The sequence below is a fragment of the Suillus bovinus genome (assembly GCF_016758785.1).
Source record: "Suillus bovinus strain UH-Sbo-P2 chromosome Unknown EDB93scaffold_3, whole genome shotgun sequence".
In the NCBI taxonomy this organism is placed as follows: Eukaryota; Fungi; Basidiomycota; class Agaricomycetes; order Boletales; family Suillaceae; genus Suillus; species Suillus bovinus.
Window position 1 is genome coordinate 69,975 of NW_024542059.1, and position 20,325 is coordinate 90,299.

A 20,325-nucleotide genomic window follows, 5' to 3' on the forward strand; every position below is an offset into this window, starting at 1 on the left:
GCTGACATCGATCAATTGAGTCTGACTGCTTGTGAGTTTGTACATTCCGGAAGACATATTGGTGCGTATATATCATTTCACGACTCCTCATGTGGACGCCTCTGTTTTTCGTTCTCCTTGCTTCCTCGCGGGCATTCGCCCAAGTTCCTCTTCCCGATCCCCCTTTCTTGCCACAGAACGCGACAGCTGGCGCGTCTCCGTCCTCTGCTGCCATTCCCAATTCGCAATGGTCTTCGTTGCTTGGAAATCTGCTTTATTTCTATGAAGCACAACGCAGTGGCAAGTTGCCCAGCACGAATCGAGTCAAGTGGCGAAACGACAGTGCTCTCACCGATGGGCAGGACGTCAAGTTGGATCTGACTGGCGGGCTTTATGATGCGGGCGGTAAGTATCGCGTGCACCATGCAGTTACTCTATATTGACAGTTCTGTTAGACTATATCAAATGCACTTTCCCCCTGGTAAGTTTCCTCGGCTTGTGCTATATACCACTCCTTCAACTCAGCTCCAGTCATTCACTGTGATGTCAATTTGTTGGGGTGCAACGGATTTTGGAAAAGGTTCGTGCAACACTTGGGAAATGCTCGCTCGCCAATAATGTTGTATAGGATACGATCTGGCAAACCAAACCCCTTACCTTGATGACATGCTCCGATGGAGTCTTGACTGGCTCATTAAAGTCAGTCTTGTATTCACGCATCAAACAATCAAGTCATCAACTCAAGATAATTGTTATAGGCACACCCCGCTAACAATACCTTGTTCGTCCAGGTAGCTAATGGTAAGCATTCGGTCTGGATGTCCATTCTCCGCTCACATATGACTGCAGAAGAGGTTGACAACGCGTACTGGGGAGGCGACCGCAACATTCCTTCGCCACGCCCTTCATATCAAATCAACGACACTAGGTACTCTTCCACTGTGTATCATTGAATCATTCGTTAACATAGTTTTAGTCCTGGAACGGATGCTGCTGCAGGAACCGCTGCGGCTTTCGCGGCTTGCTCCAATCTTTACGCCAACCGCATCTTCTCGAACTCTTACTCTGGCCCAGCTACACTTCAAAATGCAACATACGCTGCAACCCTTCTCGAACATGCCAAACAACTTTTTACCTTTGCTACTAGCGCCTCTGGTGGACAGGCAGTATACCAACGTTCCGTGCCTGAGGTAGGCAAAGCGTACGCTTCATCTGGATATGGAGATGAGCTCGCCATTGCTGCACTCTTCTTGTCTTGGGCAACCAACTCCTCTTCGTTGTATCAACAAGCTCAAGGTTATTGGCAGCAATATAGCCTCGGCAGTTATGATGGAGTATTCAACTGGGATAACAAGACACCTGGCCTCTCTGTTCTTTTTGCACAGATTGCACAAGCAAACCCAAGCTTTGGCGGCAATGCATCCACCTGGAAGACTGTGGCCGAGAAGTACTTTGATGGAATCGTCTATGGCGGTGGACCAGGATATCAAACTCACGGTACTACAATAAAATTGTTTGCTCGTTTTCCAGCTAAACATTATTTAAAGGCGGACTGCTATACTACAAGGGTGACTCGGATGATGCTAGCTTAAATCCGTCGTTGAACGCCGCTATGCTGCTAACGCGATATGTCCCACTGGCATCGACTCAAAGCAGGAGAAATGATTATCGGGTGAGATCTTGGTTCAATCGCTAATGATCAGCGCGAGACTCAACCATTACCTTTGACAGAACTATGCCAACGCACAACTTAACTATGCTTTGGGTAACAATCCAATGCAAGGTGAACATGGATAATATAATTTTATCATTCTGGCTCACTCTGCCATAGTACCCTACATCGTCGGTGCCAACCCAAACTCGCCTCAAAATCCCCACTCCGCGATGGCAAGCGGTGGCAATAACATAAGCAATATCAATACTTCCCCGCCACAAGAAGCCTATATTCTTTATGGGGGCGTTGTTGGTGGTCCAGACAAGTACGATCGTTTCTTCGACATCCGCGCGGACTGGCCAGAAACTGAGGTCGCACTGGACTACAATGCACCAATGCTCACACTCGCTGCAATGCACGTACTCAACGACACTGCCGACCCGTTCTACACATCGCTGAAAGCGGGCGCATATGAATCCAAGAAACCACAGGGCATGCCCTGTGATGAAGCATATACAGAAGGATGTGGTGGTCCACAGCTAAGCCAGGGTGGAAAAATCGCTCTCGGGGTTATTCCTGGCCTCACTGGCCTTTCCATCTTTTCTCTTCTTGTATGGTGGGCTATGATCTCTCTTAGAAGAGAACACGATCCCCTTTATTGACTTTTTACTTACTAATCCTCTAGATGAGGCGACTTCTATTCTTGCTTCATCTTCCCGATTTTGTGGCTCGATCTACTATTTCTTTGGACTAGAACATGACCTTACGACAGATATTGACGAGCAGCATTCAGACGTAACAACCGATTTGTATTCATGTTAGATATATCGCATCATTATACCCTGATAATGACAACAGCGATATACTGTGTAGAACAATCCCTTCTATCAGACCTCGAGAACATAACCCTCTTCTCACCTACTCCTGCACGCCATCGTGTCAGGTACGAATCATTTTGTATTATCAGCGCCAGTCTTGTATGAGGTCTCGCACAAAGGATCCTCGCGGCCTGTGCTCTCGCACGCGAGGCTACTAAGTGAGAACAAATAGACATAGGTTTTACATGACCCAATTGCGGAGCAAGGTGACATCTTAATCACTCAGCTGGATGTCGCAAGTATCTCCAGCCATGTGTAAGATAGCCACGATCAAAGGAAAATGCACGAGGAGTCGAGAGGCGCACCATTACGAAAGTCGCATGAAATTGCTGTTTATGCGCGCGCCTACTACACATGACAGATGGTACCTGATGCTCGAGGGCAGGTCACTTGATGATCGTACACTCTAATGCTGTGTACAACCGTAGCCTTCTAATACACCTCCAGCACATACCGCTCTTCTTCCTTAAGACCCATCAAGAATTCCCCTGCGCTCTCCGGGGTATGTCCCTCGTTCTTGACCAGCGCACCTACAAGTGCTTCGTACACGTCAGGTACTGGCCAGGTTGGGCCACAGAGGTAGAACACCCCTGCCTGATTCTTCAACAGGGACGCAAGAACAGCAGCATCCTCGAGCATGAGGTGCTGGATGTACACTTTTTTGGGCCCATCGCGAGAGAATGCAAGTCCAGCTTTCGTAATCGTGCCATCCAGGATAAACGCTTCAATTTCTTCACCGTAGAGATATTCTTGGTGTCTATGCCGCGAACCGAAGTAATAGTAGGTGGGTCCTACAGGAATGCCTTGTTGAGCGAGTAGAGCGCGATGCTGTAGAAAAGCGCGGAAGGGAGCAGCTCCAGTACCAAGACCTGCCATGATGATGGGCTGCATGTCGTCTGGTGGAAGCTGAAGAACAGTACGTCAATGGGAGAGTCGCGGTTGACAAGTCAGTCGACACGTACCTTCATAACACTAGGCTTGATGGAAACAGAAACTTTCTGTCCAACCTTAAGACCCGCTAGATACCTAGTACATTGTCCATAATGAGGGGTGCCTAAAAGATCCGCTCGTGAGAATGAAAGAAACCGATTCAAAAATTGCATACCATTTGGTGTGGTCCATTCTACAGTCACCACTAGCAAGTCGACTCGATTGCCAACCACACTCTGCGCGCTTGCAATGCTGTAGTGCCTGGGTTTGATGTCTCCAATCATCTCGCAAAGAGTCTCAATGCCTGGCTTCGCGCTAGGATATCGTTGCAAGACCTCTGCGAATGTGACAGTTTCTTTCTCTCCCAGCTTCTTGAATGTGGACGACCCTTCAGGTGCGCCTATAAATTGAAGCGACAGCTTGTCAGCAGGGCTAGTAGCATATGCAGCTAGCTCAGAATAAAACGACTTCGGCGGCCGGCCAAAGAGGTCGATTTGCTGCTGAAGCGCCTGGAAGGTAGTGCGAGTGTACATCTTCCCTTCGTTTGCAGCTACTGGGATGGTGATCAACCGCTCGGGATCCACGCCATACCATTTGCAGAAATCAATAACTTCTTGTTCATCATTCCACCCATACACGCCCAATGCCTCTCCAATAGCGTACTTGAGGCCAGTGCCCACTGTGTCGAACTCCAGGTGGAAGACGTTCCTGTCGTAGTCCAGAGGAGTTAAGCGGCGATTGACTGTGCAAGTTACCAGATAGGTATGCTCAGGTACCTCTGGTCGCAGAGAAGGATCCTTAAGGTACCCTTCAGCTTCCTCCGAGGGGGGAGTCGGAGGTGTGAAAACGGATGGGAATAGAAGGTGCTTGGCAGCATCATGCCACGAAGAAACTTTCGAGCCATTAACCACAGTCTGGCCATCAGCAGTCTCCACGGCGATAGCATTAAACTCAAACTGCTTGAGAGGAGTGGGAGGTTTTGCATCACCCTCATTCACTGCCGGAGGGATATATAATTCAACCTCCTCGAGAGCAGCCCAAGAACTGGCACTAATCTTCGCGAGCTGACCACCCTGGGCCACCTCCCTTGTGACATCCTCTGCAAGCTTGCGAACGGCAGGCTCACTGGCGGCTTTGCCGAGATAAAGCCTTAGAACTGCAAGATAAACGACTACTCTTTGCAAAGCGTCCTGAGTTGCCCCGGGTTCCGCTTCGAATCCAGACGAGACAGCTTTGCCATCTAGGGTAAAGATCCGGAGTTTCTTCTCAACCGCTACCGACAATACAGCAGCGGGTAGGTTGTATGGTAGCTCAGAGGACCATGGGGAAATGACGAGTACTATTGCTCCAGATTTGGCTTGGTTGAGCAATGAGTGGGACTTCAGCAGATTCATATCTAGGATGCAAATGAAGTCTGCTGTGCCTGCAGGAAACGTTGCAGCCATAGGAAGAATTTCTGTGCCCTCGCTACGTGGCGAAAGAACAATCTTGTCCGCGGTGACACCTCCCGATTTGCTGAAAATGTCATGGTCGGTAAGGAGGCGGGCAGAGACTGTTTTCGAAAATGAATTTGCCACAGTCTGGGGGAGAGGAGAGAGCGCGGACTTCGGGGTGCTGAAAAAAAGAAGCTTTCTGGTTAAAGATGCTTCTAGATGCGTCGCAGAAGGAACTTGGTGTGAGAGTTCGGTGAGGAGGGCCGAGAACTGAGCAGGATCTGAGAGGAAGAATGATGTCCTTGTGGGTGTCACCCGGTGAGCTCGCACACGCGGCCCTGGAGAGTTAGGGCCATACAATGACCCGAAAACATCAACGAATAGGCTGCCTTGGCAGACTTCATTGGGTACATCGTCGAAGACATGAACTTCTTTCACAGCGTCAGGAAGACAGTGCTTGAGGGCATCACCATCCCATGGCCTCAACACTCTGACAACTACAACACCAAGACCACTAGTGCGAGTCGCAATGGACTTCGCCATCAGTGCCAAGGGCCCATTCAACAGGACGACCACTGTCTCTGCATTGGAATCACCCACGTAGTCGAAGAACTGATATCCAGACCACCGAATAAGGTCTGATGTATCAAGAGCAGGAGTCTCCTTAAGCTGAAGAGTGGGGACAAAACTGTGACCACTTTCGCGGGAGTTGCCGTGATGATCGAAGATATGAACAACGTGGGAGGACGTAAGCTTGTACGAAAGCGCGGCAAGATCTATGGACTCCTGAGGGGTAGCAGATAAGAGGACGACAAGATTATCGGGAAGAATGGCGAAAGTTGCGGAGAGGGATGCCAACGTCGGGGAGAGGGCGAAGCTTGGACCGACAGTAGTGACTGCCGGAACCTGGATAATCAACCTACTGTCACTGGTAGCAGGGGGCAAATATGACAATGATTCAGCCATCGCAGCGAGCCCAGCGGGCGTAGTGTAAGCAGTGAGAACTGCTCCCTTCACCAAATCCTGGCTACTGCCTTCGGAAAGCCGTCCGACGAGACTAAGGCCGGCGCCTGTCCTCGTCTGGAGGCTAATCACTGGTGCGGTGGACTCCATGGCCGATGACCATGTTTTAGTCAGTGTTCCAAACCCTACTTGCTCAGCGACATCGTAAATGTAAACAGCAGAGCTGGTAGCTGAACGAGATGCGAGTAGTTCGATGATGTGAGATGCCGGACTATTGAATATGCTAGCTCCTTGGATAGGCGAGTCCTTGGGGCCCTCCGTAGGAGTACCTATAAGCGTTGCCGCTGCCGACAACGGTGTCATTGTGCCAGAGAAAACCTCGATAGTCATATCCGAGTTCAAAGCTGGCATTTCGGAGAACGTCGGTCCGCATTTTTGTTCGGAAAGCGTCGGAGTCAATGGTGCGAGATGGTGCGACTCGATCGTGATAATCACACCTTATTACTTGGTCACGTGATGACCTTACAAACAACATCAGCGTAAGTGATTCAGAAATGACATTACTACATAATCCAGAGGGGATATCCATCATACTCTCATAATACATCGCTTCAATCGTTACATCCGAATAGTATTGAAGAGACGGTCACCCTGCGAAATAAGTTGGAAATGCCGTTTGAAGACAATAACAACGGACTCACAGTGTCGCCCAATCCAGGAGATATGAGGCCGTCAGGTGTGAGTGTTGGATCCACGGCTGCTACCCAGATCTGGAATACGAGTGTCAAATTTAGAGGAACAGCAAAAGGAACGAGACGAGACCTCTAATTCAGGATACTCAGCGTGTACATGATTGAGTCCTTCTTCTGATCCGAGTACAACCAGTAGCTTAATCTTTGATACTATCAGACGGTAAGTAGTGCTTCACTATCATGCAACGCAACGCTCTTACTAGGAACTCCCCAGTCCATAATCATGGCAAGTGCAGCACACGCAGTGCCACCGGTAGCAACCAAAGGATCGAGAATGAAACATGTGTCTATGGGAGGGACCGGAGGAAGTTTCGAATAGTCTGCCACAGTTATCAGCCCGCCGTATTGTCATGCGGGAAATGGACTTCAAATCTCACATTCGACTGGTTGGAGGCTGACCTTCTCTCGATAGAGTCCAAGATGGTAGACTGCTGCTGTCCTACAAGACATGTCCACCGATACGTCAGAAGGTGCAACAGGGTTGTATATCCGATCACATACGGGAAGAGGGACAGGAGTGCGTCTGTCATGCCCAAGCCAGCACGTAGAATGGGTGTCAGCCCAACCCTAGGCTTAATAGTTGTACCCGTAAAAGGACCAACTGGTGTTTGCTGGGTATTTTCATCAGCACACAGGCAAATTAAGTCGTTAGCACGCATCCGCAGAGAAATCACGCACACCTTGAAAGGCCTCCTCTTCCAGATTGCGCGTAGCTTCAATGCCCAATATCAAACTGATATCATGAATGCCCTGCCTCGAACGCTTTGATTCCCGACCACTTCACACAACAGCTGTTGCTCACCTCTCGAAATTCCTTTGAATTTGTATTAGTCTGCCGCAATTGTGACAATCGTGCATTCACTAAAGGGTGCGATAGAACATGGCGTCTCTCGTTGGACATGGTTGTTCAGTACAGATTAGGTACGCCAAATGTCGTGCCACACTCAAGCTAACTGCCAATTTAGGAGTGTATTTAAGCTATAGGCAGATAAGACTGTACTTTCGACTACGGAACCGAGAGCACAATCCTCATCTTCTCTTGTATTCGCAAGGTTTCAAAAGGCCGCTATTCGACAACACTTTTGACCACTCTTTATCCGTCCTCGATGCGCGACCTACTTTCTTGAATTCAAACAATGTAAAATGACTGTTGTGATCGTCCTGGATTGTAAAGAGACTCAGTCTGTATCACCGAGTGCTCTGGACGCGCTTTACCTTTTCTTTCATCTTGAATCCAATAGAGTTGATTAGAGACACGAATTCATCCACGTCAGTAAAGCGACTAGCAACTTCCGCAATTTTCAGCTCCCCCCTAGATCAAATTGAGCACGCCAGACATTATATGACAACGCAGAACGTACCCCGGTTTTAGAATCCTCCATGCTTCCCGGATGCACACAGGCCAGTTGGTTCCCATAAGGCTAAGGGCACACACAACCACATCGACAACTTGCGCCTCGCCTTCAGACATCTTAGACGATGAAGGCTCAGAACCGGGAAGAGGCACATATGAACATATGTCCGCCGCCACGATATAGGCACCGTCGGGTATTAGATCAAAAGACAGCACTTTCAGCTTCTTTGGATGAAGGCCGCGAGCAAGTGTGGCGTCCCCGCAGCCGAGATCTGCTATGATTGTGTTTTGCGGGTAGGATGACAACTGAGAAATGTAATGTGACACAGGATTCGATGGCCACGACTGCACCTGGTGTCGAAAACCGGAGTGATACTGCAGTACAAAGGTATATGACGGTTCTGTAAATGATGATACAAATACATACATCGTGAAAGACCGCTGGGTCTTCTTTCATCATTTTCACCGCCTCTGAGCTGTCGGATTTGTAGAGCAATTCATTTATCCACCTGCAGCGTGACCACTTATGATATGCATTAGAACATCATGTGTCAACATACACACCTGAAGCGAGCGCCATCAAGACTCTCTTTCATGCCCTTCTGCAAGCTTGTGAGGCCCGAGACTTCATTAGCTGTGGGCGAAACATTTTGTGGCTGTGGCTCAGATTTTCCACTATCAGGCTTCAAGTTCTTCTTTTGCTTGCGCAACCCCGAACCCCCTTTCACTGATTGTTTGACTGCGTTCTCCTTAATGGACCCACTAGAGGAGGATGAAACCTTCTCCTTTCCCTTGTTAGAGGTTGTGTGTTCAACTTTAGCATCCAGCCCCCCAGTGGTCTTCCCGTGATTCTTCTTTTTCTTCTTAGGCCCTTGCTTATCCTCCTGGTGTTTTCCAACACTTCCGAGCTTCCGCATAAGCTTGTCCAGGTTGACCTCGACGGATTGCATCATATCAGCATCTTGAGATACCGGTCGCTTGCGTTTCTTGGAAGTTGACTGTGCTGATTTTGAAACAGGAGCAGTAGGCACGGACCATCCAGGAACCTCGAACAGTGCCATCAGAAGTAGTATGGGATGTGACGAGTTGAAGACAGACTTGGTCCTGTCTTCAACTCCGCGAAATTGTTGGTCGCATTGATCCCGATGCGTGACTTACGACATCAGCTTGTGCTATTAATTCGCGCCTCGAGGCCACAGAATTTTGTGATAATCAAGGGAATATTCACCATCAAACAAGGGATTCTCAGGCTACCCAGCAGCAATTCTCTATGTAATTATAAGTGATCCGCGCTTCACAACAACTCGCGGATACAGCAAGGAGGACACCCGGACGCGGCATGTAACTTAGGTTTTTCCTATACTATCAGGATCACGCACACAGCATGGATGGGCTCTCCACGCTCGGCCTCGTGCTTTGCACCCTAGAACGAAACACGCGGCAGACAACCTGGAAGCTTCTTAACAGAAGGATGCGATGCTTATTTACCAACTGCCTTGATTTTATCTCGAATCACCCAGATTCATTCTAGCATGTCTGCCAAAGGCAAAGAGAAGATGAATGCAATGGTGACGGACCTCATCGATGGAACGCCGCCATCCAAAGACGGCGTACCCAAGCAGTCCATTCCTCACAGAATGCAGACAAACGCTGTGCTGAGGACAGCGTCTTTTGCTTTTATCGTAAGCGCTCGTTTTGTGTGGATCTCTCACTGGCAGTACGTAACTTCGCAATGTTAGCCAAAGCCTCCCCCTTCGCCTTCTATTTCTGCGAATCGAACCAACGGCAATACAGTGCAACCATCGTTGCCGAACAATTCGCACATAACCCTTGCGCGACAAACATTGGTTTGGCAGATTCTTTCCCATCGACAAATATAAATTTACGGATTCTTGTCTTTACCAGTCTAGCACTCTCTCCCCACGTACGTGATATATCTCAATATGCCAATCATAATAACTCAGACACGACCCACACGACCAGGAGAGGTGAGCCTATCCTGTGCGATCAAATAACGGTCTAAGATAGCTACTCTCTCAGCTGAATGGACACTTGGTCACAAACTCAAGCAGCGCCAGCACAGTAAGTATACTTGTAGTATTATATCATCAAAATACTTTTACTGAGACTCGGGTAGCGCTCTGGAGCTTCTGCTGGTACTCGTGATCCTGCCCATGTAGGCGTCTTGTTCGAGTAAACTCTGATCGACTCACATGTGACCTGTGTCAAGGAGGAGCTGGAGCTTCTTCATGACAGCATTAGTGACGTTCGAGGAAGGAGCAAGGATCATGAACTTCGCACGGCCCCAATCATAACCCGTGATGCATACGTTGCGGCAGGTTATCGTGAAGGCGCCACTCAGTACGGCGTCTTAGGCAGTATTCTGTCCATCCAGTAAGGCAACCCATAGGTCTTATATTCGTAGACCGACTACTCATGATTTTTACAGCAATAAAAATAATATTCCATACAAGCCAGTGAATCCTCAGCTCTATGTGAACACAGTATGTAACTCCTTCATGTGAAACGCGTGTTCAGCGTTTTCTCATTTTTCGCACCCCTAGAACGCACCCTTCTCTGCTGTGGTCTGTGGGGTTCAGGGCTCGGGGAAGTCACACACAGTTTCTCTGCTTCTCGAGAGTATGTTTGTTCCGAATATGCGCTCTACTGGAACCCTGCAGAAGCCGTTGTCGGGGCTCGTTCTCCACTTTGGAGAAGGGGGTCCCAGCTCTCGACCTAGTGAAGCTGCATGGATCAGCTCGTCCCACATCCCTGGTGTACAAACGCCATCCGTCAAGGTTTACGTTTCACGTTCTTCTCTCAACACCATGAAGGCTGTCTACGCGCCATTGGGCGACGGGGTCACTGTCGAACCACTGTTCTTCACTCAAGATGAGTTAGATGCACAGGCTTTTCTGTCCATGATGGCTGTCGGCTCCTCTGAATCAGCTCCGCTCTATATTCAGGGTATTTTGGTGCGTATTTCTCTTTTGAACGGCTATCTTTGACACCATTTCTATAGTCGATTCTCCGTGACCTTGGGGAAAACTTCACTTATCCCGAATTTATGCGGCAGTTGGAAGTGAAGAAGGAGTCGTTCAACAACATGCAGCTCGCAGGCCTTGAGCAGAGGATGGCACTGCTTACGTCGTTCATGAACCCAAACATGAAATCGCGAAGCCGCTTTGCGGAATCGCAGCTCACGATCATTGATTTATCAGACCCGTTCATCGACCCAGCGTCAGCATGCGGACTGTTTGAAATCATCACGCGTCTGTTTGTCAGAGCGGACGTGGGGACCGGGAAAGTGCTAGTGGTTGATGAAGCCCACAAGGTTTGCATTATGAAATCAAATTGTTCAGTGTTATTGACGATATGATTGCCACAGTACCTGTCGCCAACAAAAGGCTCATCTGGCTTGACTAAGTCTCTCCTGACACTGACTAGGGAGCAGCGTCACCTAGCCATGCGCGTTATCATCAGTACACAAGGTACTTGACGCTGATGTCTTCTTCATATCGGGTCCTCACACCTTATCTGCCAGAACCTACGGTTGTGCCACCGGTTCTGCTTGACCTATGCACTGTCGCAATTTTGCACCGATTCTCCTCCCCATCGTGGTGGGAACATCTGGCAAAGCATGTATCAGCCGACATATCAGCAGAAGATGCTTTCGATTGTGTCGTTAAACTGCAGGTGTGTTGCCGAGGTCAATATATGTCACTGTTATTTAACATGGCATCGCTGCTCAGACAGGTGAAGCGATTGTGCTTGCGCCCTCTGGCCTGGGAGTATTCCCAGATACACCCGATACTGCCAGGACAGGACATGTAGTCCCAGTGCCGAAACTTGGACAATTTGGTCGCCGCTACGTGCTCGTGAAGACTAGACGTAGGATAACGAGAGATGGCGGAGCATCCATACTCGTGATTGACGACTGAGTCGTGCAAGTGAAGACAGAGCGATGTTGACAGGGGGCTTCTCGTTCTCACTCTTGCAGATGACGGTGAAAGTTAGTGTTTAGTGCAAAATTGGATCATCTTGTTTATGCTTGAGGTGTTCCAATGTCATGAAGATGAGCCTTTGCGTGTAATACATAAGTGCAGTGTTTATGAAGTACAAATGTATGCATGCGGTAGGTACAACAGTTAAAGAGACAACAAAGTAACATTTATGGGACAACTAATTATCAGTATGTGCCAGTATGTGCGAATGTTCTTTCTGGAAGAGAATGCAGGGCAAGGCAAAAGGTATTCTATGGTGCTTGAAGATATTATAGTGATTGGTGAGTGCAGGCAACTCAAAAAGAGATTTGTTGAGACGCGCGGCAAGAGAAAACTATGATGGAAGTAAATAAGCGGTATCCGAAGTTTTCAAGCCCATACGTCCCCGGGATTATAAAAAACGTACATGTCCGACATCATCAGGCGATCCGCATAGGACTTCCAGGCGGAAACGAGTGGTCATCTATGTGGACAGCGTGCGATAGTGGACTCGATTCCGCAATACCAGGACTTGTCTTTTTATTGCGACGACCAAGTAGGGTTGCATTGTCCATGTCTAGCTGGAAACCTTGGCCACCAGGTTGACGGCGACCGCGGTCTCTTGGGCCAGCGCGACCGTCCAGAAGACTACGATCGGCTTGATTAGGCCCACCAATGACATTGCGCTTTGCGACGGTCTTCGCTCCGGCGCCAGGCAACCCACCCAAGGTGGTGAACGCTATTGGTGCACGAGTTTCGAGCTCCCCTCTCCTGTTCCGTGCATCATGTACGAGGACTTTGTCGTCGACGTTGTCTTCCTCGTTCTCATTGAGCCCATGCAGGTATCCTCGGATACCGGCGCCGCCACGACCATTGTATGCACGCCGACGTGCACCTTCTTCTTCCATACGGTGGACTGCATAGGTGATGTCGAATGCTTCCTTAAGCGTTGCGAGACCAGGAGAACGGGCCTCTAAAACGCCACCACGAGCAGCGGTAAGCAGAGGAGAGTCAAGCGGACGAGAGTTGGCATAAACAGGAGTGGATGATACGGGTGGTGGGGCAGGAGCGGCGGTGCACCACGGGTGAGCAAGGAATTCGTCTATGGTATATCTCTGAGCAGGGTCCACGCATAACAAATGTTGAATGAGATCCTTCGCTGAAGACTAGTCAATAATCACATGGTGGATAGAAAATTCAAAAATAATACCAGAATGGCTGATGTCATCCCACCATGGACTCAAAAACGTGTAATAACCCCGTGCGACTTTTTCTGTTAAGACGTTGATACTCTCGTCGTAAAATGGCGGGAACCCGCAAAGAAGTGTGTAAAGCACGCAGCCAAGTGCCCACATGTCCACACTTTGCGAATAACGCTCATCCTTGACGATTTCGGGGGCAGTATAGCCAACTGTTCCGCATGGCGTCATTGTTTCTTCGTTCCAGATCACTTTTGATAAGCCAAAGTCTGCAATCTTGATTCGCCCGATTCCGCCTCCACCAACGCCTGGAATAAATTCACCCTCATCTTCCTTTTCCTCATCATACGGACGTTGTACGGAACTTTTTGAAGGAACGATAGGTATCCGTTCGAATAACAGATTTTCCGGTTTGATGTCCCTATGACAACTGAATGTCAGCGAATGTCATTGCTCCACAGGAGATGCAGATACCGATGTACAACACCACGTTCTTCGTGAAGATAACGGATACCTTGTGCGACCTGGAGAATCACGTGTCTTGCTAGATTCTCACTAAAATACGTCAGTTTGACGATCTGGTGGAACAATTCCCCGCCCTCCATAACTGCGTGCAATTATGAGTTACCGACGCGGGAAAGATCGCAATCACACATACGTTCCATAACCAGAAAATAGTGTTCTTGTGATTCGGAAAATGAGATCAACTTTACGATCGATGGGTGATTTGTTCCCCTCATGATTTGCACCTCTGTAATCTAGATCAGTGCCGGGAATAATCAGAACAACACGATACGCCTACCTTTCAAAATATTGGCTCGCTGCATGAAGATAACACGGTTAGCGATATGTGGAATCATTCAATTCCAAATGTCACCTCTGTTACGCGCGGCTTTTTCTTGAACTGAACATTGAGATGTTTATCGCCGGCCTAACAGAGGGACAACAAGACACAAGCAGGGCAGGTATGAGGAGGACAATGTACGTGAACTATGTGAGGGGCGGGGGCACGCATCTACTTACCTGTGAAGCATTCAACTCGAATTTGCGAACAACTTTCACTATGAAAAAGTTTATCAGCCAGCTATAACAGGAGAATGATTGAAAAAGTGAACCTGCGACTGTCTGCCCAGTTGTTAGATCTACTGCCTTGTAAACATTCGAAAATGCGCCGCTAGATAAAAAATTAAAGGTTAAATATTTGGTACGGAGACAAATTATACAACACCCACTCTCCCATCTTATCCAATAGCTTGAAGTTTTCCAAGCCTTTGTAGGTGGGCAGTTTGATTTTGGGCTCTCGATCCTCGGTCATGTTGATTTGTGGATGTCGAGTATCAGGCACGGGTTCAGGCTGAGGTGTATTCTCAGGCTGCTGCTTCTCAGGTTGATGTTGTTTCTCAGGCTGCTGATGTTTCCGAGAATCCTGTTCAGCCCGAAGCTTAGCCTGCTGTTGCGACTCCTGTTGTTGTTGTTGCTGTTGCTGTTGTTGTTGCTGTTGTTGTTGTCTATGCTGAGGCTGGTGACTTGGCTCCGGCACAGACGCCGTGTATGGTTGGGAGTCAGAGTCAGGATGCCGATGGTGGTGATGTTTGCGGATGAGATCTGGGGGAGTGACTTGAATGACTGCCTTCCAAAATAAAATAAAAATAAAAACATACTCTTGAAAGCATCTACAACAGCTGGCATGGTTGTAAGGAGAATGGAGGAATAACCCGGTAGAATGAGTTGGCGGTGCGTACGACAGAAGCCTTTTTGTCGTTCCAGCCTCTCAAGTGACGTCACTTGTAGCGACTCCAGTCACGTCACTGCCTTTTGCCTAATTTGTGTTGAAATAGCGCATGACTCTATATTTGCACCGAACTGGACTAGTACTAATAAGTATAATATTAACATATTAATATCATAAATTGCTTCAAGTAATATTTCCACTAGTACTTTCTACGTCCCGATCCCAATAATCTGCTCGATCCCTTGGTGGGGTATGAACAAGTAGCAGATTTCGTGCAGGGGAATACCCTGCTAAGCTCATCGTGCTTTGCTTATTCCTGAGCACCGGGGTCTCCCGCGCGGATCTCGGTATTATAAGTGCCGGGCGACTTCGTGCATTCAATGAGCCTACAGGAACGCCCCGTACGCTTCCACTCGGTGCGATTTGCTCGCCTGTGTCGCCTGGTTGCCTGCTGACCTCATTGGTGGGCTGCCCTACTCCTTCACGGTTGTTTTCATTGGCCCACGCTATGATGAACACCCCCGCGAATGTCGCACCACAACCATACGTAAATGTGACCATCTGGTGGAATGTAGCCCGTTCGAAGTCCTTGTAAAGGACAGCAGATCCGATAACGGCAGACAGCGTGAACAGCACAAATTGCGTAGGTATGACGATTTTGGAGTCAAAACGCTTTAACGCACGGTTCAAAAACCGAATTTGGAGAATGCCTGTGATGATTAGGACCTGAACAGGGTTAGCACATGAAATGCAATGAAAAGCGATGCTAAGATACCGCAAGGACGGGATAGGTCACCCACTCCGCAAAAATTTTGCCCCATTCTTCTGTCAGCAACGTGGAGATAGCCTTAGTTGCTAAAACTGTGAATCCACCTGACGCTGCTATGAGCTCATATTTGGTTTGATTCAAATCGACCTCACCAAATATTGCGCAAAGTCCGACGTCAACAACCACAATTCGCCTGCCGAAACCACCTTCGCTGAGCCCCGCTAGTACCACAGCCCCTACCAGGTATATAATGGTAAATACTACAAACGAGCGTTGTGATATAGCCGCAATCAGGGCGTCTGGTGTAAGGGGCGGTGGGCCTCCATCAGTGGAAGGTGTAGAAAGAACGACAGTGATCGCTCCTATCATTGCGCACAAGATGCCAGCGAGATCATGCTAAAAACAACCCCATAAACAAATGATTCGACTGCAGCCCAGGTACAATCTTACCACACGAAAACGCTCTTTCAAAATGAGTGGAGCAAAGAAGCAATTAGCAATGAGTGCGAACTACGATATCAATCAGTAGAGACAGAAAGAGCTAACAGAATGCACTGACAGTGCCTAGAGGAGCGACCACAGAGGCTGGTGCAAACGCATAGGATATGAAGTTGCCCGTTTCTCCGATGTTCATTAAAACGAATCCAGACCACCTGAAACCATATCCGTTGTCAGTGGCAGTATCTTCTAGAATTACATATAGAACTGACCATATCTTCGAACGCAAGTAGTCACTCTCCGTACCTTCTTCTTCCCAGAGCTCAGGTGAGGGAGGTGCTCGCCTGTCATTGCCGTTCACTGCAACTATGCGCTCTGCTGGGATCACGTCTACTGGAATCGCCAACGTTCCTTGGGTATGTGATATATTTTTATTAACGCCGCCGGGCTGACCGGGACGGAATGGAATAAAACGCGATACCAAGCTGGAATTCCTTGAAGGCTGTCCTGGCCTCCGTCCACGCGCTGAAGAAGAGCTCTTCCTGCTCCTCGAATCATCGCGTCTTGTCCCAGGTGAGGTACTAGTGCCATAACGTGTACGTGAATGACTGGCAGAAGAGCCCTGGATCAAGGGCTGTGTCTCGGACTCATGAGAGCAGGCAGCGGGATCGCCAGAAAGTCCCTGATCGTGTGGTGATCTAGAACGCAACGCATCGCCTGATACATGTAATTCGCGTTCTATCCTCGCCTGTTTTCGAGTTTTTTCGAGTCGGATATGTGCAAGCTTTTGTAAATTAAGCGCAAGCGAGATAAGCACGTTCCCCGCAATGGCTACTGTGATGCCGATGGCAGTCTGCAACGTGAGGTGCGGCAGGTCAATACCCAGCTCATCGATGTTGGTCGTGTGGTTCTTGCCCTTTGACCATGATGATAAGTCCATGTGCGCAATAACTCAATGACGAAAAAAAAAACAGCCTAAGAGCAGTTCAGAGTTAGGACAACATGGTCCCGGCATCTGATTGTCAATAAACTAACCAATCTAATAAAAACTAGATTACTGACGGAGGATCAGATTGGGGTATCGTCAGTCAGCCTACAAGTCGTCTGCGACTGCAGACGCTGTGTGTCAGACGTCGTGCACAAGGTCACAAGCGCTGCAACAATTAAGTCAACGTTAGTTGGGGGTCATTCACGGCTAGGATAAGTACTTTTATGATCGCACGTGTTTGGAAGGTCATTCACACGTTTATTAGTTGCAATGCACACGTCGCGCTTTGAGTTGCAGAGTTCTATTCCGTCAGAAGCTATAGACTAGTACACCCGGTCACCCCGTGTCTATATCAGCTTCAGCTTTACTGTAATACTCCACCCTATATTACACTCTTTTCTATTATTCGACGCGGCCATAAAATGCGCGCGCAGCATACTACTCACCCGCTTCCCGCGTTTCCAGTGTATTCATGTGCGTTCGTAGCCCCCGACCAAATGGTCGTCGGAGGTGGAGGCGGCGCTGCCAAGACTGGAATTAAGAACAAATTGGTGAGAAACCGGAACTATTTCAAACTTGCAGTCTGACGTATGTGGGGTAGAGGTTATTCAATATCTCCCAAGACAGACAACTTAAAATGCTCTGTGAGCATGAGCTGGAGAAAGGCGAGGACGCCCCTATGAGTATTTCAGCTCACCCAGAGGTCTGTCATGCTACCTTGTTGGTAGTGAACAAGATTCTCAAACATCCATAGAGCAGAAGCTTTGTCTGTGGAATCAATAGTTCCGAAGAATGCTTAAAGAGGGGTGAAAACGAGAACTGCAGGGTATTTTCAATTAACGATTCTGGAAACACGTACGATCTGTGACATCTGTGTTTACACACAATATTGACTATTCCCTACAGCCTAATCAAAGGAGCTACGCGAGGTACATTGCCCTCGGGAGCGCTTGAAGACTACCAGGTAACTCATTCTCTGTTGCAATTACTCTATATCTCACATAGACAACGCAGCGTGTGACCGTCATATCACCGGATGGAAAACTCCTGGCAGTGGCCGGCGAACGTGATGTAAAAAACAGTACTATCATTATCCGCGTGGACTAACTTCGTGTTGTAGTTGTCTCTTCTCTCATTTCCTTCTCTTTCTCCTGTCGTCCAGTCTGTCCAAGTGCCAAAAGGTGAAATTTACGATGTGACATTCTCATCGACACACGTGCGCCTTCACCTCGTTCATCCCATTTCGCGCTGCTCACGACACTTCCTCACAGCTTGTACTAGCCACTAGTCTGAATCTATTAGTATACGCGCTTCCAAAGCCACCTTCAGAAGATAGTGATGAGAAAACACCAAAGAAGAAAAAGAGCAAACAAAAAGGTAAAGGAAAGGAGAAGGAAGTGCATTCAAGGACACCGAGCCAGACTCCTGAACTGCGGCTTGTGGACACGATTGATGTTCCTTCGGTCCCTGGCGCTCCTGCACAGTCCGTTGTAACATTTCGAGCAGCGCGGTGAGTAAGACAAGAGACATCTGCACATTTTGGAATCATAATTTTGTTGTAGCTTTCACCCTTCAGACTTCAGCACGTTGTTTACGGCCGTCAATACTGCCGCGCCTCGCGCGAAGAAATCCAAGATGGCCAAAATGCAGGCTTACATATTGAAATGGAGAGTCGACCTAAATGGGGAGCAGAAATCTGCTCGGCCCATATCAATGGAGGGCTCCCGCAAAGCGGGTGAAGGTGGCCTGACGTGTTTTGACGTTAGGTCTGTGCTTAATTATGTCAAAAGCATACGTCGTGTCCGTCTTACACTATTTCTTTCTTTTTCAGTCCCAATGGGAAGTTCCTTGCTTTTGGTTCATCAGACTATTCGCTGGGAATGCTGGACAGCACCACTCTAAGCGTAAGTCATTAATGAACGCTGTGATCATGCACTTATATCGAACCTTAGCCACTCTTGTCTATACTCAAAGCGCACGAGTTCCCTATAACCACTGTTCGTTTTAGCCCTACCTCAACGATGCTCGTATCCGGTGGTGTAGACAACTCGATACGGATTGTTACTGTACCAGAGAAGTTTGCTGGCCAACGTGAGCTTTTTCAATCGAACTCTGGTGGCAGTGAAACTGACAAGCAAATTGCAGCATGGACCATGATTATTTTGATTATCCTGGCCCTTCTTGCCATATTGGTGGCATTTTTATTGCAAAAGTAGGAGTTATGGTTATGTTACTATTGGAACGTTTATTGCAGCGGTTGGCCTATGGACCTTATAGCATATATATTAGAGTAGGCTACAATACATGTTCAAAGCACTTCTCGACCGTCGCAGGAAAACCTAATAAGAGTCTTCAAGTCTCTAGTCATAGTCATCTTCCTCAACAAGTTTTCGCTTCACACCGTTCGTTTGCGTGTCTCCTGTAGTCTGCACCTCCTCCATTGCGTCGTCACCTGAATTATCGTCGTCATCATCACCCTCTCCGCCAAATAGACCGTCCGCTTCTTCCGCGTCGCTATTTTCTTCAAGTGCTTCTGCTGCGACGACGGGTAAAGGTGTGCTAGCACCGATGTCAACGTCGGTTGGTGTTATGGGAGCTGCATTGGTGTATGGTATGGCAGCGGGCTCCATATCAGCATCCTCATCATCGTCCTGACCGTCTGGTAGGTCATCGTCTTCATCATCTTCCTCCTCAATCTCTTCGATCTCCTCGTCGTAAAGTTTCGCTTCTGGTGGTGGTTTATTGGGTACGAGATTGAAGTTAACAGCAGTAAGTGTCTCGGACGCGGGTGGGAGCCTGACACCGAAGACTTCTGGCACAGAAGGAAGTGGAGTAGCATTCGTCTGAGATGCTAATGACAAGACATACTGCAAGAATGCATTTGAGGACGGAAGGTGAAGCGGACAGTACGATCAGCCCACCTCCTTGGGAACACGACCACCAAATTCCCAGCCCACGCGGGCTTGTATAGCGAGGACAACATCATCCATCTCTATTTTTGACGCGCCGGAACGCCCTGCATGCTCTGCGTATAACTGTGCATCAGACAGTACTTGGGCGGTATATCGGTGGGCAAACTCTAGGAGTTGATGCAAAACGCCTGGTTGGGCATCTTGTACCGTTGGTGTGGACGCAAGAAGAAGAGCGATTGCTCTTGCTGTTGGTGGAAGAGTGTCAGCAGGCTGTTGAGTCGTTGAAGGGCGCGCCAGAGACATGATCAATTGGAATTCACTTGAGATGTGAACCTGATAGTAAGACTGACGAGAATGGTAA

General features: G+C 48.5%; 9 protein-coding genes across 9 annotated transcripts; 3 read left to right on the top strand and 6 right to left on the bottom strand.

Moving 5' to 3' along the window:
* Positions 1-89: 89 nt before the first annotated feature.
* Positions 90-2,295, top strand: EDB93DRAFT_1075987 (glycoside hydrolase family 9 protein; the record flags this gene model as incomplete). The annotated part of the gene is made up of 10 exons (XM_041445195.1): positions 90-384; positions 435-460; positions 511-559; positions 608-678; positions 738-780; positions 829-907; positions 956-1,476; positions 1,527-1,651; positions 1,711-1,762; positions 1,811-2,295. The coding sequence occupies 10 exons, from the start codon at positions 90-92 to the stop codon at positions 2,293-2,295; spliced, it is 1,746 nt and encodes a 581-aa protein (XP_041312557.1).
* A 520-nt stretch (positions 2,296-2,815) lies between these two features.
* Positions 2,816-6,351, bottom strand: EDB93DRAFT_424705 (uncharacterized protein). Its single transcript, XM_041456323.1, has 3 exons — positions 3,617-6,351; positions 3,474-3,565; positions 2,816-3,417 (listed from the first exon to the last, which is right to left on the bottom strand). The coding sequence occupies exons 1-3, from the start codon at positions 6,246-6,248 to the stop codon at positions 2,944-2,946; spliced, it is 3,198 nt and encodes a 1,065-aa protein (XP_041312558.1). The 5' UTR covers positions 6,249-6,351; the 3' UTR covers positions 2,816-2,943.
* A 104-nt stretch (positions 6,352-6,455) lies between these two features.
* EDB93DRAFT_1076036 (UDP-N-acetylglucosamine 1-carboxyvinyltransferase) lies at positions 6,456-7,490 on the bottom strand (the record flags this gene model as incomplete). Its single annotated transcript, XM_041445203.1, has 8 exons — positions 6,456-6,488; positions 6,539-6,607; positions 6,660-6,739; positions 6,790-6,909; positions 6,967-7,028; positions 7,091-7,200; positions 7,268-7,339; positions 7,392-7,490. 8 exons carry the CDS (start codon positions 7,488-7,490, stop codon positions 6,456-6,458), a joined length of 645 nt encoding a protein of 214 aa, XP_041312559.1.
* Positions 7,491-7,513: 23 nt separating this feature from the next.
* On the bottom strand, positions 7,514-9,040 carry EDB93DRAFT_1116511 (methyltransferase-domain-containing protein). Its single transcript, XM_041448332.1, has 5 exons — positions 8,508-9,040; positions 8,371-8,452; positions 7,951-8,318; positions 7,805-7,901; positions 7,514-7,750 (listed from the first exon to the last, which is right to left on the bottom strand). Exons 1-5 carry the CDS (start codon positions 9,002-9,004, stop codon positions 7,619-7,621), a joined length of 1,176 nt encoding a protein of 391 aa, XP_041312560.1. The 5' UTR covers positions 9,005-9,040; the 3' UTR covers positions 7,514-7,618.
* Positions 9,041-12,027, top strand: EDB93DRAFT_1116522 (uncharacterized protein). Its single transcript, XM_041448333.1, has 13 exons — positions 9,041-9,625; positions 9,683-9,790; positions 9,849-9,868; positions 9,906-9,907; positions 9,982-10,025; positions 10,081-10,119; positions 10,174-10,337; positions 10,393-10,447; positions 10,508-10,918; positions 10,966-11,277; positions 11,332-11,434; positions 11,488-11,639; positions 11,696-12,027. Exons 1-13 carry the CDS (start codon positions 9,476-9,478, stop codon positions 11,882-11,884), a joined length of 1,749 nt encoding a protein of 582 aa, XP_041312561.1. The 5' UTR covers positions 9,041-9,475; the 3' UTR covers positions 11,885-12,027.
* EDB93DRAFT_1116536 (kinase-like domain-containing protein) lies at positions 12,028-14,870 on the bottom strand. The gene is made up of 11 exons (XM_041448334.1): positions 14,787-14,870; positions 14,358-14,730; positions 14,241-14,299; positions 14,149-14,186; positions 14,003-14,056; positions 13,928-13,946; positions 13,784-13,876; positions 13,600-13,732; positions 13,137-13,546; positions 12,354-13,085; positions 12,028-12,281 (listed from the first exon to the last, which is right to left on the bottom strand). The coding sequence occupies exons 1-10, from the start codon at positions 14,812-14,814 to the stop codon at positions 12,367-12,369; spliced, it is 1,926 nt and encodes a 641-aa protein (XP_041312562.1). The 5' UTR covers positions 14,815-14,870; the 3' UTR covers positions 12,028-12,281; positions 12,354-12,366.
* An 84-nt stretch (positions 14,871-14,954) lies between these two features.
* On the bottom strand, positions 14,955-17,247 carry EDB93DRAFT_1116540 (magnesium transporter NIPA-domain-containing protein). The gene is made up of 7 exons (XM_041448335.1): positions 17,127-17,247; positions 16,337-17,039; positions 16,186-16,279; positions 16,077-16,136; positions 15,779-16,022; positions 15,633-15,730; positions 14,955-15,583 (listed from the first exon to the last, which is right to left on the bottom strand). Exons 2-7 carry the CDS (start codon positions 17,002-17,004, stop codon positions 15,041-15,043), a joined length of 1,707 nt encoding a protein of 568 aa, XP_041312563.1. The 5' UTR covers positions 17,005-17,039; positions 17,127-17,247; the 3' UTR covers positions 14,955-15,040.
* Positions 17,248-17,474: 227 nt separating this feature from the next.
* Positions 17,475-19,721, top strand: EDB93DRAFT_1282871 (WD40-repeat-containing domain protein; the record flags this gene model as incomplete). Its single annotated transcript, XM_041454464.1, has 11 exons — positions 17,475-17,603; positions 17,654-17,755; positions 17,807-17,907; positions 17,959-18,016; positions 18,067-18,123; positions 18,173-18,268; positions 18,324-18,562; positions 18,615-18,818; positions 18,884-18,956; positions 19,005-19,143; positions 19,198-19,721. 11 exons carry the CDS (start codon positions 17,475-17,477, stop codon positions 19,266-19,268), a joined length of 1,269 nt encoding a protein of 422 aa, XP_041312564.1. The 3' UTR covers positions 19,269-19,721.
* On the bottom strand, positions 19,413-20,267 carry EDB93DRAFT_1237654 (transcription initiation factor IID, 31kD subunit-domain-containing protein; the record flags this gene model as incomplete). The annotated part of the gene is made up of 2 exons (XM_041451443.1): positions 19,413-19,919; positions 19,974-20,267. 2 exons carry the CDS (start codon positions 20,265-20,267, stop codon positions 19,413-19,415), a joined length of 801 nt encoding a protein of 266 aa, XP_041312565.1.
* Positions 20,268-20,325: the final 58 nt, after the last annotated feature.

Excerpts from the sequence above, each read along its gene's own strand:
- EDB93DRAFT_1116511 (XM_041448332.1), bottom strand. The coding sequence starts at position 9,004 with ATGGCACTGTTCGAGGTTCCTGGATGGTCCGTGCCTACTGCTCCTGTT. Across the intron at positions 7,902-7,950 it reads TGGAGGATTCTAAAACCGGG|GGGGGAGCTGAAAATTGCGG; the intron begins GTACGTTCTGCG and ends AATTTGATCTAG. Across the intron at positions 7,751-7,804 it reads GATTCAAGATGAAAGAAAAG|GACGATCACAACAGTCATTT; the intron begins GTAAAGCGCGTC and ends TTTACAATCCAG.
- EDB93DRAFT_424705 (XM_041456323.1), bottom strand. The coding sequence starts at position 6,248 with ATGCCAGCTTTGAACTCGGATATGACTATCGAGGTTTTCTCTGGCACA. Across the intron at positions 3,566-3,616 it reads AGAATGGACCACACCAAATG|GCACCCCTCATTATGGACAA; the intron begins GTATGCAATTTT and ends CGGATCTTTTAG. Across the intron at positions 3,418-3,473 it reads TCAAGCCTAGTGTTATGAAG|CTTCCACCAGACGACATGCA; the intron begins GTACGTGTCGAC and ends ACTGTTCTTCAG.
- EDB93DRAFT_1116536 (XM_041448334.1), bottom strand. The coding sequence starts at position 14,814 with ATGCCAGCTGTTGTAGATGCTTTCAAGA. Across the intron at positions 13,733-13,783 it reads CTATTTTCTGGTTATGGAAC|TTATGGAGGGCGGGGAATTG; the intron begins GTATGTGTGATT and ends AATTGCACGCAG. Across the intron at positions 13,086-13,136 it reads GGATGACATCAGCCATTCTG|CGAAGGATCTCATTCAACAT; the intron begins GTATTATTTTTG and ends ACTAGTCTTCAG.
- EDB93DRAFT_1116522 (XM_041448333.1), top strand. The coding sequence starts at position 9,476 with ATGTCTGCCAAAGGCAAAGAGAAGATGAATGCAATGGTGACGGACCTC. Across the intron at positions 9,626-9,682 it reads CAGCGTCTTTTGCTTTTATC|CCAAAGCCTCCCCCTTCGCC; the intron begins GTAAGCGCTCGT and ends TCGCAATGTTAG. Across the intron at positions 11,278-11,331 it reads TGGTTGATGAAGCCCACAAG|TACCTGTCGCCAACAAAAGG; the intron begins GTTTGCATTATG and ends TGATTGCCACAG.
- EDB93DRAFT_1116540 (XM_041448335.1), bottom strand. The coding sequence starts at position 17,004 with ATGGACTTATCATCATGGTCAAAGGGCAAGAACCACACGACCAACATC. Across the intron at positions 16,137-16,185 it reads TGGTCGCTCCTCTAGGCACT|TTCGCACTCATTGCTAATTG; the intron begins GTCAGTGCATTC and ends TTGATATCGTAG. Across the intron at positions 15,584-15,632 it reads TGACCTATCCCGTCCTTGCG|GTCCTAATCATCACAGGCAT; the intron begins GTATCTTAGCAT and ends AACCCTGTTCAG.